At 38.2% G+C, this 16,625-nt stretch overlaps 1 protein-coding gene across 3 annotated transcripts in view; it reads left to right on the plus strand.

Annotated features, from left to right (window-relative positions):
* CACNA2D3 (calcium voltage-gated channel auxiliary subunit alpha2delta 3) overlaps positions 1-16,625 on the plus strand; it is a 390,394-nt gene that overhangs the window by 111,278 nt on the left and 262,491 nt on the right. For all 3 annotated transcript variants that reach the window (XR_011003009.1, XM_068201787.1, XM_068201786.1), the window contains exon 4: positions 8,188-8,247. Coding sequence is in view for 2 of the 3 variants with exons in the window: in XM_068201787.1 (XP_068057888.1) it covers positions 8,188-8,247 (60 nt within the window). In the remaining variant the exon portion in view is untranslated. The remainder of the gene's footprint in view (positions 1-8,187; positions 8,248-16,625) is intronic.

Genomic DNA, 16,625 nt, shown 5'->3' on the forward strand with positions numbered 1-16,625 from the left:
GATTCATCTCCCTTAGTTTCAATCATATAAAGTTAAACATCTAGTGAAGAAAAGAGTGAAGGAAAAGTTCCAAAGGTCTTTCTGTATCTCATGAGCTATTTTAAAATGGAACATGCAGCACCTTTGGAGTTTTCTGTGTCTACATATGAAGGATATTTAGGAAACTTCAGTGGAGAGATGATTAACTTTGAAATAGATGAGGTTAGGTAAGATAAGTTCTACCAAAGGAGAATTTTGCATTAAAAAAATAGCATGAAAACAGCTATCCCAAATCTTTATCAAGCAAGACCTGCCAAGCATTCAGCAGTGGTGCTGAGAGCTGTCAGAGCTGAGGGAGAGTTGCTTTTGCTCAGCCATGTACATCCTCACTGTTCTCAAAGGCAGAAAATACAGTCTGGCACTATCCAAGCAGAAGAGCAATTACGACAGTCAGGTAAAGAATATGACCTGTGGCATCCTAAATATGTGAAACAGACTAATAAATCGGATATTTTAATCTAGGGGTTTCAATATAGGACCAGGGAAAAAGGATCATAATGATACTCACAGGTTAGTGTTGACAATATATTAAATAGACGGTGTGTGTAAACAGGTGGGTCTATGGACTCATACACAGGCCTGCTTCCCTTCCTTTTGGAAAGTGTTTTACAAAGAAACATTTTGATTAAATTTTTAAATGTATGTGGAAGAGAAAAACGCACTGGGTGTGAATTATTCATTGAAAGTAAAACTTTACAAATTGTATTGCCATGTTGCAAATGAAATTAAAAGGATGCATTAAGGTATTGCCAGAGAATTACACAACGTGGGGTGCATGTGTGGTTGGTGCAAAGTGCTGAAGAATCTTCCTCTTGGCCCTGAGGCAGGAGAGGTGGCTGAAGGAGCTGGCTGTTGCTGTACCCCAGCCAGGCAAATCACATTTTAAATGTCCTTGGAACAGCTCTAAGTTGTGTCTGCAGCTGAACTGATTCCTTGATGTCTGGGACGCACGGAATTAAAAGTATGGAATAAAACCCTATTTAGCACCTCATTCTGCTCTGTGCTAGACATAATAACATGGTAGGAGCAGATTTGATAATCTGCATATTTTATATCTGATATATTGGGTTTGTGCAGCCTTTGAGCACTAAAGAACTTGGTACAAGACAAATGTGTTATCTTCCTCATATGGAGTCTTCCTTCAATGCCCTGGCAAACTCCAGATGCCATAATTAAAAATAGTTTTGGCTTAGTTAAGTAGAAATGCATCTAATTACTCCAGGACTGTCTTAGCCACTGTTATGCAACATATGAATTTCACGTACTTTAATCCACTTGCAGTTTCATTTCTGTTTTGTCCAGAACTGTGCCAAGCTAAACTCTTGTTGCTTCAAAAAAACAGCTAACACTCTAACAACAATCAACCTGAATATCTGCCAGTTTTGAATGAATATAAGTGGATAATTGAAGTTATTTGCGATAATTGCACATGCTAAGCTTTTAATTTATTTTTATCCTTTATTTATAATTTCTGCTTTGATTGTGCTTTGCTGCACTTAGTGTGGCTGAGCATTGTCTGGTGTGTTGCAGTGGAATTTGATAGTAGTCACAGAGCAGGCAGTTTTTGTATGGCATTAGTTGCAAGATCGATATCCATCTTAAGCCACAAGCACTAGGAATTTGAATAGCAAGGTAACGGGCACCAAGTAATGTTTGGTGCATCTTAGTCACAGCAACAGCAATTTTAGTGCTAAAATTCCCTAGAAAATACCACACAGCTGAGGAGAACAGTCTGGGGTATAAAATACACTGCCAGGCTTTCTGGAAAGAGGAAACCTTCTGTGTGTGCTTGTGTGTCCCCACCTCAAGGACTAAATCAGCCCCACTGCCAGGCTGGTGTCCTTGCCCTGTGAGTGCCTCGTGTGCTCCTGAGAGGAGCAAATATTCCTCCAAGGTCAGCATCAGTGTCTGATGCTTCTCTCTGTGTTATGGCACACAGGTGCAAAGCTTTTTGGGATAGAACATTGAGACTGGGAAGCCTGTTTGCACCTTGGGGCATTTACTGCTGATATGATACTGGGTTTGGGCATAGGAAATAAAAGTGAGACTGAGGAGCAACATCAAAATCTCTCTTGGCTTCTTTAACTTGTCCACTAAATGAGCTGTGAAAGGAGCAAATCCCAGAACTCTGAGGGAACTAAGGAGGACCTGCAGCAGAATTAGCACCATGCCAGAATATTACCTAAGCTCACTTAATGCTAATAAATCTTGTTCTCTCTCAAAACAGCTCCACCTTTTCAGAAGTTTTCAAAGCACCTGCAGCCTTACAGATTTCCTGGACAGGAAAACCCCTTTTTCACATCTGAAATGAACCCCAAAATGGGGAAGTCACAGGAAGGCACCTGGGTGATGTTCTTAAAGTTCAGTGATCTATTGCTGAGTGCTCCCACATGCACACTGTAGGCTTCTCACGGGGAAGCCAGTGAGGAAAATTGCTCTGATGATGGAAACCCAATCTCATTTCTCTCCCAGGAATACTTTCAACTGCTGAACTATGCTTAAATAGTTATCTGGCAGCACTTTAGGAAATATTTTTTGGCATATTCACAGCTCAATTATTGTAAATTTTGATTGGAAATTAGACATGCAAATCAATAGTAAGGCTATTAAAATTGCACTGAACATTTCACCTGAAGAAGGATAACTACTGGTAGTTGTAAGTATTTTCTGCACACAGAAAACTGGTGTTCCAGCATACAGAATGCTGCTAGTTTTTGGTTGGTAATGTACCATAAACCTGGTTAAAAAATATGAAAGAAATAAGGTTTTAAAAACAGGCGTAGGTTTTCCTTTCTTGTTATCTGCTGTTTTTCTTAACAAAGTGCATTATATTGAATTAAGATAGAAATCTTGCTTACAATTCCATATACAGGAGTCAGAGAGACAGACCTGTTAAAGTTACACAAATGATTATAAGTATTTTTTCTTCCAAAACACATCTCAAATCAACATCGAAGTTATATTCATGTTTTTAGGAACTCAAACAGATCTGATACCATGGGAAATAATGATAAAGTTTGTTAGGGTTCAGGGCCATTTTTTTGCTGTTGGTTGAATGCATTTGATGCTAGAATATAAGAGCAGCCTGCAGGTTTGTCTACACTTCTTTAATGACTGTAATATGCCAGTGCATTTTTTAAAGAAATGTTATTAATATGTTATTATGGAATAGAAACTATTTATGTTATGGACTTAGATGATACCAGTACCTAGCTGATAATAGTTATAATTTAATTTGAGCCCTCCTCTATGCTTTTTTGTGATAGCAGTTTGTGATTGTGATTAGCAGTTTGGGTTTGAGAAGCATTTCTAGTTTTATGTGTTGCAGTTGGTTTATCTTAGAAAAATAGAAAGGAAACAATGAAATATAATTCTTTTTTAAGATTTCATAGCTGAAAAGAGAGAAGGGCATAACTTCTGTCAGCATTCATGGATAAAGATTAGTAACCCTCCACAGTTCAGGAGTTCAGAAACTGTTTCAAATTTGGTTATGCTTATGAATTTATTTAATCTAAATTCAAAATGGGATTCTAATGAAGGAAAATCATTGAGAAGTAAGCTGAAACCCTTAAAAAGTACATGAAAAGGGAAAGATCTCAGAAACTAAAATAACTACCATACCCTCTGGATATTTGTCTCATGTTTTCTTCTTGAAATTGTTATTTGCAGCTTTTATTTTCACCTCTCCTCTCCATCTCTGTTCTTTTTGTTGGATTCTTCTTGCACTTCATCCATTCTGTTTCACCTTTCCTTTGCTCTATCTATAGCAACCTAACTTGAAAGAGAATTTATCTGGAAATATCTGTTCACTGAAATTATAATATCATTTGTCAAGAAAATTACCTTGTTAGGTAATTTGAGAGATAGCTTAGTGATTTAGTAAAAAAAAATTACTATGGGGTAACAATCACTTATTTTTCATCTCTCATTTTTTTCTATGTTATTTATAATATCAGTACCACTGAATACACAAAACATTGAGCTTATGTTTTGGTGACCATTTGGAGGTTTTTTTTGTGATTATGTTATTTTTACATATCCTTCTTCATGCTCTGTTTATATCCATGTTGCATTGGGATATTCTGGGTCAGGCAGTTCATCTTTTTCAGGTTTATGTGTGTTGGGAAAGTTCTAAGGATTAGTTCCTTAACTGGGGGAACCTCAATTGAGCTGTGCCTTAGAAGATTATAATTGCTTTATCTAAAGATTGTGTGCTGCCCTTGACCTGCCTGTTTATGTGCACACAGACCCTTCTCCACATTTAGGACTAATTTTTTCTGAAAACACCCTTGAATGGTGTGAGTGTACCAAATCTCACTCTGTGTTCATAATTCATTCCATGTAAGTGCATGCAGATAACTCACAATTCCCTTCAGGATAACCACAGCTTGGGAAGCATTTACTTGCTCCAGCAAGGATTTGAGAGTATGGTTACTCAAATGAAAATATATTGGCATTTCTATTAAGAGTGTCATCATAAACTATTAAGCTAAAATTGCTAATCATGCTAATGTTGAGACTATTGCTGGATAACTGCTCAGTCATTAAAATATTTTTAAAGGGATTTTTTGCCTCCATATAAAAAAGTTGCAGTATTACATGTGTTTTTTATGTTTTTGCCTGCAGAGTGTTAAGGAATTTCTTCCATTGTGCTTCATCCCTTTGGGAACCTCTTAAAAAAAAAAATCCAACAACCCCCCCCCCCTCCAAAAACCACAACAAAACCCCATGAAACATTTGCATTCAATTTCTTCATTGCAATATAATTTGTGTATATCCACTAATATGCCATTTTGTGGAGTTGGACTTTTTGTCTTTCCTTTTCTGTAGCTCTCCCAGATTTCTCATGGTTTCCTTCATAATGGTGTTGAGATACTTAAAGCAAACTGTGGTTAAGGACTGACACATAAAAAGTGTGAATATGCTTGCATTTTTTTTTCATTTCATGTAGCAAAAGTTTAATTTTTTATTTAGTTTTGTGAGGGCAAAGCACAAAATGTGCTTAAATATTTGCTTCTACATCTTCAAGGAAAACTTCCTGTCAGTAGGCACTTTACTTCTTTGTCATTGAGTTTCTTGTAGAGAATGTTGCTGAAAAGTACATTAAAAAATCAAAAAAGTAACAACTGAAATCTTAGTGAATAATTCAATAAAATAACATGCAGTACTTTTCATTTCTGATCTGCCCCTGTTACCAGATGTTTCTACTATTGCCCATCTTATGTTTCTCTAGTTATTTCTTATATGTGGGGATAAATCTTAGTTTAAATTTATTTCACAGAGGCAAAAATGTAATTGAAACACATCGGGATCAATACAAACTATATAAGAAGCCATGAATTATTTTTCTAGCCCACTAGGTACTGATATCTAATATCACTGGTATCTCATGAAATACTATAATTTTTCTTTTGATGATTAAGTAAGTATTTCAACACAAAAAGAAAAACATGGTTTCCTTTTCCATGTATTTTTTTCTGTATGAAGAGTTTTTTTGATCCTTTCACTTTTTTACTCTCAAACTCATCAGTCATGAACTTTTGTATCAGGTGGACACAGAGTAGTAATACACCTATGCCTTTATAATAAAGGAAAATAAAGGTAATGCATTGAATGCATTGAATTAGAGATAAAAGGCCTTTTTCATGCTTGAAAAATGAGGGCTATGTTTGTAAAATTTTCAGCAGGTCACTAGCATGCTGATTAAAGCTGGGCTTCTGAGAATGTTCAAATGTGTATGGATTTGTTTCAGTTGTTATAAGGCTTCCCCCTCAGAGGAGAAAATTTGTGTTACTTCCCTTTTTAGATTCTAAAGACAAAGATTTTTGGCTCAAATGAACATTCATTAATGTTTCACATTGCAAGGTCTGTTCTTGGTACTATTCAGATAGTACAGGAGTAGTGGGAACAATGGCTCAGAAGTTCACAGTTCCATTTGAAATGTTTTCCCCTGGATCCCCCTCCTGCAGCAGGTTGGGATGCATTGCTATTTTTGGATTCTCTTACCCCTGTACATAGGAAGGTGAGCTCAGACATTTTGCCAGTTCAGTTCTGGTTTGATTTGCCCAGTGCTGGACCCAGCTCAGTTCAGTTCCAGTTTGGGTCAAACGGGTTTGCTGTGACCAGCTGGGTTTTCATGGGACAAGATGTTTAAAGCTGGAGTCAGCCAAATGTCAGGGAGGTACTCCCAGCACAGGGCTCTGGGAAGGTGACCTTTGCTTCTCTGTATCAGCCGAGGCATCAGGAGCATTTCCAGTTTTTGACTGTGTGCTTGAAATTGTAATTCTGCACCAAAGAAAAGTCTGGAGAGACTCCCCACGGGGTGTGCAGGGAGGGGGCAGGAGCCCAGCAGAGGCCCCGGGGTTTTTGGGGCTGGTGCTGGTTGTGGGTGAGGGGGGAGATGGGGTGGAGCAGGGGGGAGATGGGGTGGAGCAGCTGGACATGGGATGGGGCAGGGGGAGATGGGATGGAGCAGCAGGACATGGGATGGGACAGGGGCAGAGGGACATGGGATGGGGCAGGGGGAGATGGGATGGAGCAGCAGGACATGGGATGGGACAGGGGGAGATGGGGTGGGGCAGGGGGAGATGGGGTGGGGCAGAGGGACATGGGATGGGGCAGGGGGAGATGAGATGGGATGGGACAGGGGGAGATGGGGTGGGGCAGGGGGAGATGGGATGGAGCAGCAGGACATGGGATGGGGCAGGGGGAGATGGGATGGAGCAGCAGGACATGGGATGGGACAGGGGGAGATGGGATGGAGCAGCAGGACATGGGATGGGGCAGGGGGAGATGAGATGGGATGGGGCAGGGGGAGATGAGATGGGATGGGGCAGGGGGAGATGGGATGGGGCAGGGGGAGATGAGATGGGGTGGGACAGTCGGTCAAGGCTGGGACTCGCTGTTGCTCTGCGGACCAGGTGAGCACAAACCCTCCCTGCAGCCACCAGGGCTCTGCTCAAACTGTCAGCGTTCTGCTCAACCATTTGTTCTGCATTGGCAACCAGAAATATTTTTCTTGGTTCAGTTTCCATTATAGCTCAAACTGTATAGCAATCAATATGAATTCTGATTTCATTTTGATTTATATCCAAAGACTTGATAAATGTGCAAACAGTTATGAAAAGGGAGAAAAAATGTGTGCATGGCTGCCCACTCTGCGTATTGTTATATGAGAGTCTGGACCTTGCTTTGTGATGGAAAATATGTGAAAATATCCATGTGTACCAGTGCCTGATAGAGCAAAGAAAATAAAAGACACAGAGTATTCTTTCTTTGATTTTGGCTTGTAAATATATGAATATTCAGGTAGATTAAATGAAAACTAGGAGTCTCTTCCATGGTTAAAATACTCTGAAGTATAAAGAACGCTGAATAAAACCTTAGAGAGTGTATAATGTCAATTCCCAATAGAATATATGCAGCAAACCCCTTTATGAATTAAATGGTTCAGATAGCTGTGCAACCATGGTGCAAGCATGTTTTTTCTTGTCAGATGATAATGGTGAGGAAAAATAACTACTACAAGGGATTCTGGATATTGTTAATAGGGCAAAAATACTACTGAATTGCTGCCATTCAGTAAATGTTACTTCTGTAATTGCAGAAAAATCTTGTGATAATGTACCATATTATGGTATTATTTCAGTCTGCTCGATAAACAGACCTCGTCTATATTTTTCTTATAATTTAGAGTTGATGTGTAATTTAGAAATTCATTTTTATGTCAGCTTCTTGAAATCAATTGCATTATTTGGGAATACCTCCTATTTACTGTTAAGGAAGATTTGAAAAGGGCTCCTATGTGCAAAATAAACTCCATGTAAAATCAACTTTATTTTTGTTCTCTTAGAAATAATTTCAGAATGGGATCTACAGGAACTGAGCACTGGTGAAAAAAGAGACATTTTTATTTCTTTATTTATTAATAGGTGAGCTGCTTTTAGAGTCTTGTATCAGCAACAGTGGGTACTGAGGGTTTAAAAAACTTGGTTCTTTATTTCTTTTTAAAAATTGGAATAATTTATTTCTATTCAGTGAAGTATGAGAGCAGATAAATTTCACAATGCTCAAACAATCTCTGTTTTTGTACCAGGTTTTAAAGTTGTTATCCATTATTTCAAAAATGCACCTTTTTTTTTCTTTCAGCGTCTTGTTGAAGCTGCGGAAGATGCTTACCTGAAACATGAATTTGATGCTGACTTACAGGTAAGAAATAATTACTTTCTTGAATGTTTATCATCAGAGTATATCTAAAGTTTTATACAATAGCTTGCTTGAAGAGCTGCTGTAGAAAGCCAAGCATGTGAGTAATAGAAGGATGCTGATTACAGCAAATGGAATTAACGAAGGCTGGCTCAGTATTTTGACAGGTTATATACTTAGTGCTTGTGTGTTGGGACACCAAGCTGGTGGCTTTTACTCTTTCAGAGATGTCATTTAAATTCCCTTGCATATCTGTGTAGATCACATTTTTAAACACAGCAATTAGCCTCGTGTTGTGTGGCTGCAGTGAGGAACTGCTCTGCAGAGAGTCCAATTTGCAGATGGGGTGGGACCCACAGGGACCGGATTAGCATGACCTTGATTTGTACAAGTGGATTGTGTTTTGATCTGTGTCTAGAGCAGACGCTGGATTTCCTCTTTCCTAGGAGCCCTTAGAGCTGCACCACTGCTGTGTGGTGCCTTTAGGCATAACACGGGAGGGAGCAGCACCGTGGCAGCTCACAGCTAAAAATGTTTAAAACAAAAGCCTCTTCCTGAATAAGACACATAATTAAAAAAAAGGTTGATTTTAGAAACTGAGTAATTGAACCTGACATTAAAAGTTTAACAGACAGTCTTACTCAATGCTTAGATGGGTAAATACCTCCTTACCTTTAATTGAATTCCTAGATCCATGGTTTCTTGAATGACATGTTAGGTGGAGTTTTGTCTACTTTGCCTCTACCTAGCTTCAGTTTTAAAACCTTCTATGAATAATTGCCATAAGTCTATTTACATTTTGGGGTTAAAGAATTAAAGGAAACAGAGACTTTTCCCATAGACATTTTCCCATATGCATATCTAAGAAATAAACAGATCTATTAAGTTTTGTTTTCAGATTTTGCCATTGTTGTTTTCAGTAATCACAAACCACTTTATTTTCATGAAAATATGATGCAAATTACTGATTTCTGTGCAGAAAGGAAGAATATAAAATAGAGTCAACTTATCAGAACCAAGAATTAAAAAACTGAGTTTAGAAGGCTGTGATACTGAGATCTGTCAGTCCAGGCTGGAGTAAGGATAAAATGAGCCCACTGAAAATGATAATTCACATTATTGTTGTATATTCGAGGAGTGCTGGGTTATCTATTCAAATGCTTTAGAGTTCTATTATACTCCAGCCTTGCAGAGGCGTGCTGCGTTTCATTTTGTTGAACTTTAAGCCTTGGAGAAATAGGAACTATTGTCTGAATAAATCAGAAACACACTTTATGGAAGATGTTTTAGAAGGTTGTAGTAAATGCTTCTTCACTGCAGGACAGTTCTCACTTTGACAAAGTCCTTCATTTGCCGAGGCTGTGGCGATATTAACACTTTCAGGAAGCCAGTTAAAAGCCATTTGTGTCAGCAGCATTAACAGGACAATCAAATCTTTGTGTGCAGCTCTGTTGTTTATTACTGTCACGGTCCATTAAAGCTAATCAATTGTTAATCTTGGTTTCAGCGACCCCTTTGCAACCCTTCCTGGGTGATTGTTGTTCTTTATCAAAAATCTCATAATACCATCTGCTCAATAGAAAGTAATGGCCACGATGATTTGATCGTGTACATTCGAGTGGAAGGGGACAGAAGGCTTATATAATGTACAGTGTATACAATTCTGCTATCAAAGAGGAATTTTTTGGCATTTGTATTGCTTTGGCCGACGTGTGGAAGACAGGATTAAATGCTTTGAATTAGTGATATGTGATACAGCACCAGCTTGTGCTTTTTGTGCTCATATACTCTGGAAATTCAGAAAGCACATAAAGAAAGTGGTTTTCTTGCTTTGGAGAATGATAATAAAGAGGATAACATCTTCTGCTTGGAGATGTTTTATTTTTAAAAAAAATTAAAATGATTTATAATTATTGTTAACTGAAATTTGACCTCCTGGTCTTTTACTAGCTCTGTGCTTGTGAGTGTGTTTTGTAAGATGTGAACTGCCTTGTTATGGTTCACAGAAACACCGTGGTGCATTTGGTTTTCTGTGTCTTGAGGACAGCATAGATAATATTGTTTTAGTACATAAAAATGATAGAAGGGGGAAATAAAATAATATTAATATTTTCATTGACTGTGGAAGAGCACCAACTTAAAGAAAATAATAACGGTAAGAGTTCACCTTTTAGACTCCTGGTATTCTCTTCAGCAATGCTGAAACTGTGTTACTTGGTTAGACTAAACCTGATCCCTTCTGGGCATTTTTCTTAGTAACATTATTAGTTTTGTCCTTAGTTATTCCACAAGTATTCTAATCAATACACTGTAATTCTGTGTAATGGTCTAAGCACTCAACTATCTATCCCTTGATTGAATCTATTGGCACCACTGACCTTGTAGTTATAAACATAAATAAAATTCCCAGAGAATTGAAAGGAATAAATCAAAATGTGTGATGTGATGTTTAACTCATCAGCATTATACATTGCATGTTTGAGTAATGGCCAAACTATGAATCAGTGAAAGCAGACCTTAAAGATTTACCTTGCAATATTTGAGGTTTGCGAGATTCTTTTTTCTTTCTGTTAGGGATGTGAAGTTACAAGGAAATAACCATCTAAATGCTACTTATATTTGAGTCTCAGTCCAGGGTTTTCTTACCTCATGGGTATGGGAGCAAGTCATTCTGTGTTAATAAATATTATTTTCAAGTTTATAAGTGGAATCTCTTTAGTCATGCCTAATGCGTTTGGGGATGTAAAATAAGTTACCATTTGTATTACTGCAGCAAGTTGTCCTGTCACAATATATTCACAGGTGTAAAAACCTCCAGCATAGAGGTCAGCTGCCATTCTCATATACCCAGCAAGAGGCCAAGAGTATTGCCTGTTGCAGGTTTTGGTTCTACAGTCATCTTTTCATTTTCTTGGCTTAGCCTTTTGCCAGAGAAAAAATTTTGGAGAAAGATAATAAAGAGGGTATCATCTTCTGCTAGGAGACGGTCTATAAAAAAATTAAAATTATTTATAATTATTGGTAACTGAAATTTGGCTTCTTGATCTTTTACTACCTCTGTGCTTGGGGGTGTGCTTCCTAAGCTGTGAACTGCCTCATTATAGTTCACAGTCACGCTGGTGGGTTTGGTGTTGAGGCCCCCCTGGAAGAGGCTCTCAAGTGGAAAACTCTTCCCTGGAGCTGCCACATCCCTAAGGATTTGTTGCATATGCAGCTGATACAACCACATAAGTTTAGAGGCTCTCTCCTCCTACCACATGTCATCAGACCACTGCAAAGTGGACTTTCAAGGGTAAGAGTGCACCAAGGTGACAGGCAGCTGCTGCTGCCCTGCAGCCACGGGGCTGGGGTGGCTCCTGAGCCCTCGGCTCGCGGTGTCACCTGTGTCACCTTCACTGAGCTCTGTGCACACAAACCTGTGCTGTCACCAGCTGCACGGAGCCAGGGCAGGATACCTCTGGCAGGGCTGGACTCTTTCTGGGTTCCCATAATCTCAGGAGGTGGTTGCTCAGTGGTGGGACTGGTGCTGGGCTTTACTCAGTGCAGCAGTAATAATTATAACTTGTGCTTTGTTTCTCACAAACACACAAAAACCCCATTAATTTTAGAAGAAAGGTTTGTAATAACTTAGTTCCTACCCAGATTTCATACTTCTGACCCCAGTGACAGGAGGAAGTAATATAAAATTTTGTCATGACTACTTGTTTATTTGCTGACTGATTTCACCACAAATACACATCTGCAGGGCACTTCTTTTATTTTCTCTGTGTTAATTAAGTTCATTAGTTCATTTGCTTTACATTCCTGCCGAGTTTTCTCTGCATGTGTGTGATGTGGTGATAAAAAAGCAAGGTTATTTCTTTCTGCTAGAATCAAAGCTGGTGCACAGTTGATGCACCAGAATTACCAGATTTTATGTTTCTGATTGTTGTAGTTTTACTTCCTGCATAAGATAGGAGAGATTCAAGTGCCAATGTGTTAAGATGGTTGACCTTATTTCAGTTTTATGCCTGAAGACTAGAAGAGGATTAATCAAATAGTTTTTAGGAAAAGATTAGTTTCTTTTAAGAATAGTCTTAAAGTTAATTTAGTGGGATAAAAAAGGAATACTGGTGTAAGGCTGTTTTTCATTATTCATTTTTCTAAGATCTATAACATATGGCTGAGCCTTAAGGAAAAAGTTTGCAAAACTATACCAGAGTTAGGTACCTGTCTGCCAGATTTTGCTGTCTGTTAACTCCAAATTGCATTTTGTGTCCTTGAAAAATCACATCCTTACTCTCAGACTGTGTGTGTTGGCTGCATAAAAAAATCTTGTGAAATCAGCAGATGGAGAGTTAAGGGGTTTCCACTGGTTCACACATGTGAACAATGCACTTTTTAATACCTATTTTGAAAATCTACAGAAAGCAAGACTTCAGATGTTTAGAAGAAAGCACAAATAGTAAAAGAGGGCTGACAAAGACAATTAGTCCAGTTCATGTGGTTTACAGCTTTGGGTCTAATCCTCCAACTGTTAATATTATTCAATAGTTTATTGTTTAAGGGGAGCTGCCTGAATTTTTCTAATTTTGCAATTTAGCTGTTAAATACAGAGCCTAAATATAGATATAAAATCATAACCTAAATTGATGCTACTTTAAAAAAAAAACTGACCAAAATGTTTATTTAGTATAATGATGCCAGGCAAAAGTTTATAAAGATGGATTATTAAATGTTTAGGGATTTAATAAAAATTTAAACAATTAGATGATAATTACTTTGATATCAGGTACTGAAAAATACAAGGACAAAAAAAATTGAAAACAGCTATTCCACATAATCCTATGAAAGTCCTGTTACAACACATGCATTACTTTTATGTTATGTTATGTTTAGACAAGTCTGTGTATTTATTATCTCACTAATATTGCATGAGGCACATGATAACTAGATTTACAGTCTATTAATATTTTTCTGGCTGTTAGAATAATGTCCACTACTCCGAAGTCAGCTCTTGAAGAGTCCTGAACATCCACAATGGGAAAGGGAAGCCTGTTGGACTTCAAGCACTTGTAACCAGCAATTGAAATGACTTTTTGAAAAGTGCATTTAAAATAGCAGTGCAACATCTGAATTTTGACATACTTCATAGATTATTTATCCAAGCTGCATATTTTCTAAATCAGAATTCAGTCTGTCTAAACTCCAAGCCTGGAAACAGCCTAAATTCCTTTTTAGACTTTCTTTGAAACATTTTGCAGGCCCAAGTGCTCTCAGCTCTGTTTAGGTGGGATGTAGACACTGCAGCTGGAACTTCCAATAAGGCAAGAGGAGGAAGAGATCCCTATCTCACACAAATTTAAGCTGTAAACTTCTGCACAATTCCTGCAGAAGTAATTGCAGAGCACTACAGTTTATTCATCTGTAAAATCTGCCTCTGGAGCTTTCTCTCAAGGTGCCTCAGCCAGGATCTGCTCTTAAGGGATTCATCTCTACCTCTGACACTCAGGGTCTCTGTGGTTTTGTCCATCCAGCTGGAGGCATAGTTTGGATACAGCTAGGATGCAAAATGCTGCTAGGACATGCAGAGGTGTGGTTCTTATTCTGAATAGTTTGAATTTTTCCATACTGATCAAAAGATAAGGGTGATCAAGGAAAGACAGTAAGCATAGAATTCAGAATATCCTTAAAACCTGACTGCATCACCGAAGGCCCAAACTCTTAGGAATTGCAGTGCAGTTTAAAAGCTAAAAGGAAGGTAAAAGTGTACAGAAATGCGATGTCTAGTGGGCTAATGAACTACAAGGCTCAGCAAGCCACGTTTAAATCATAAAAGCATCTCTTAGAGTTTTTATTTGGTGTTAGTTTTTCTTCTGGTATTTTTTTCTTTCATAAAATACTTCAGTTTTTTTTCTGAAAGAGACCAAATGTTCCTCTTTGCAGTTCTTAGTTTTGTATTATTCTTATTGATTTCTGTGAGCTCAAATTAAGGACTTCCCAACTGCTCTAATACTGCAACAAATTGATTTTCAGATTTTTAGCTGTTTCAGTGGAAAGCATTTCAGCTTGTCTACTCTTTCCTAATTATTTGTTGAGTTTGGCAAGAGGAAAACTGAAATGGCTACAAAACTATCGAGACATCAGTGAATCCAGATGTAACTGGTTAAAAACAGCAGCAGAACTCATGCACAAAGTAATCTTCAGAGGAAGACTTCCACTTGGCCTTCACTCTGCATGCATGGCAGGGATTAAGTATCAGAAAGAGAGTACAGGGAAAGAGGGGGCATGCACCTTCTTGGGTATTTTAATTTCAAAGCTATTATGTTTTCTGACTCTCTGGCAAGTGAAAAGCAAAAGAGAAACAAGGTTCCATGAAGCTAGGCTAGCAATATTTTAGCTCATCTTCTAATGATAAATGACTTCATTTTTTTTTGCACTTAGGAGTTTTGTAGTTTGGGGATTTTTGAGCACTGAGGGAATATTATGGATGTTTTAAGACAATTATGATCAGTGGATAATTTCTATTACTTTTCCTCCTTCCACACATTTATCTTGCTAAGAACTATGTTCTCTTACTACAAACAAATCAAATGTAAATAACTAGAGTGATTTTATTTTTGTTTGCTTATAACTTCTGATGACAAGGAGTGACTTTGAACACACTAGAGCAGAGTTTAACTCTCTGTCTTCCGCAGCAGAGATGCAGGAGAGATGACTTTTCAGCAATTTTGTAATTTTGGTGTGGCTCTGCTGTATATAAGGGGCCCATCCAAAAAGAACAGTAATTCTCTGCCTCAATAGCTGTCCTGTCTACACGGGCTTGACAGCAGAGGAACTGGCAGCTCTAGGCTGAATTTGGTACTGCAAATAATGTTCTCTGCTTCTGAGGAAGTCTGGCACAGGTTTCTGGAGGCTGGTTCGTCTCACTCAACCTACAGGACTTGTCCTCTTGGTACCCTTAAGCCAAAAGTAGTTTCCAGACATTTCTGGATGTACTCTTGCCAGCCTCTGCCTGAACAGCAGTCTCTATCTGAAATGTGTGAGGTGTGTGCTGAAGAACACTCTATAAATTCAGTTCTACCCATCAAATACGGACACGGTGCTTTTGCCTCATGATACCTGCTGTAAATAATTACAGAAATCTGAAACCTGGAGTTGTCAAAGAACTGCATGACTGGGCTGATAATGCTATTTTCCTGAGATTTTTACCTTTTATATTTATGTGGTCCTTTGCTATGTTTGCTTGCTACCAGCAATGAGAAGGAAATAACTTTATCATCCCATGAGTGTTTTCAAAATTTCAAGTTCTCTGATTAAACATTGAGACACCCCAAAGGTTTTCCTGAGCAAGAGAAACTTCTGCTTTGGAGCAGCTCGTAATCACATAGGTGGGGCTCTCAGGATATGAGCAACCTGTTCCAGTTGCTTCTCTAGTGAATATTAAGTTTTTTGTATTATGTGAAACAATTCAGCAGAAGAGTTAGTGAGGCACTCAGCTCAGAAAAGCCTGATGGATGGGGCAGTTGTTTTGGATCTCGGAGGCTCTAGTCTGAGTGTCTCTCTTACTTGATTCAGAGGATAGCTTGGAACAGCAGCATAGATCTTTTCCTCTCAGGCACAATTCTACAAAAAAGAAGTGTGTTTTCCAAAACTAAGAAGATTAACAGGTCACATCTAACAGCACCAGCAAGATGGAACAGAAAGTATTTGCATACCGATAGTACCTGTACAATTTTTCCTTTCCCTTTCTCAAGTCATTAAGTATCTCCAGGCTGGGTTTTTAATGCTCTTTGTATGCATCTTGCAAGTATTAGAGACATGTTTAAAAGAACTAAAAGCTTAGATTCTTGCATATTCACACAAACTTATGGGTTTTATAAATAAAACTGAAATTCTATTTAGAACAGTGATAAAACAATTTGTTGTTTGCAACACGGAATTCTTTCATTTATTGTTTTTGTAAGGCAATTCTTTAACTTATTCCAATAGAACAGAGGAATGAACAAGTATTGTTCAGATAAGGGGATAATGATGTACCAGAAGAAACCAGTCACATGAATACAGATAAGTTCATTTTCAAGCAGGTAATAGGGAGAAAAAGAAGAAGGAGGGAGACAGTATGAAATGAACATTTAGCAGAAAATCAATAACAGTACTTAATCCTTAAAATTAGAGTGAAATTTGTCATATCAAACTGGGAGTGAGGGTAAACTTGCAAGAACTTTACCTGAGACTACAAAATAATTTACTCTCAGAATGCCCAGCATTCCTTCCAAGATTGCCCAACCCAGAATAGATTCAGCCAATGTTTTCTCCTTCCCATGTGGTCAGAGCAGTGTGTACCATGCTCTGCCACAGCTGGAGCAGTTGGAGGCTTTCCTGCATTTCAAAGCAGACTG

The sequence above is a fragment of the Anomalospiza imberbis genome, chromosome 11 (assembly GCF_031753505.1).
Source record: "Anomalospiza imberbis isolate Cuckoo-Finch-1a 21T00152 chromosome 11, ASM3175350v1, whole genome shotgun sequence".
Taxonomy (NCBI): domain Eukaryota; kingdom Metazoa; phylum Chordata; class Aves; order Passeriformes; family Viduidae; genus Anomalospiza; species Anomalospiza imberbis.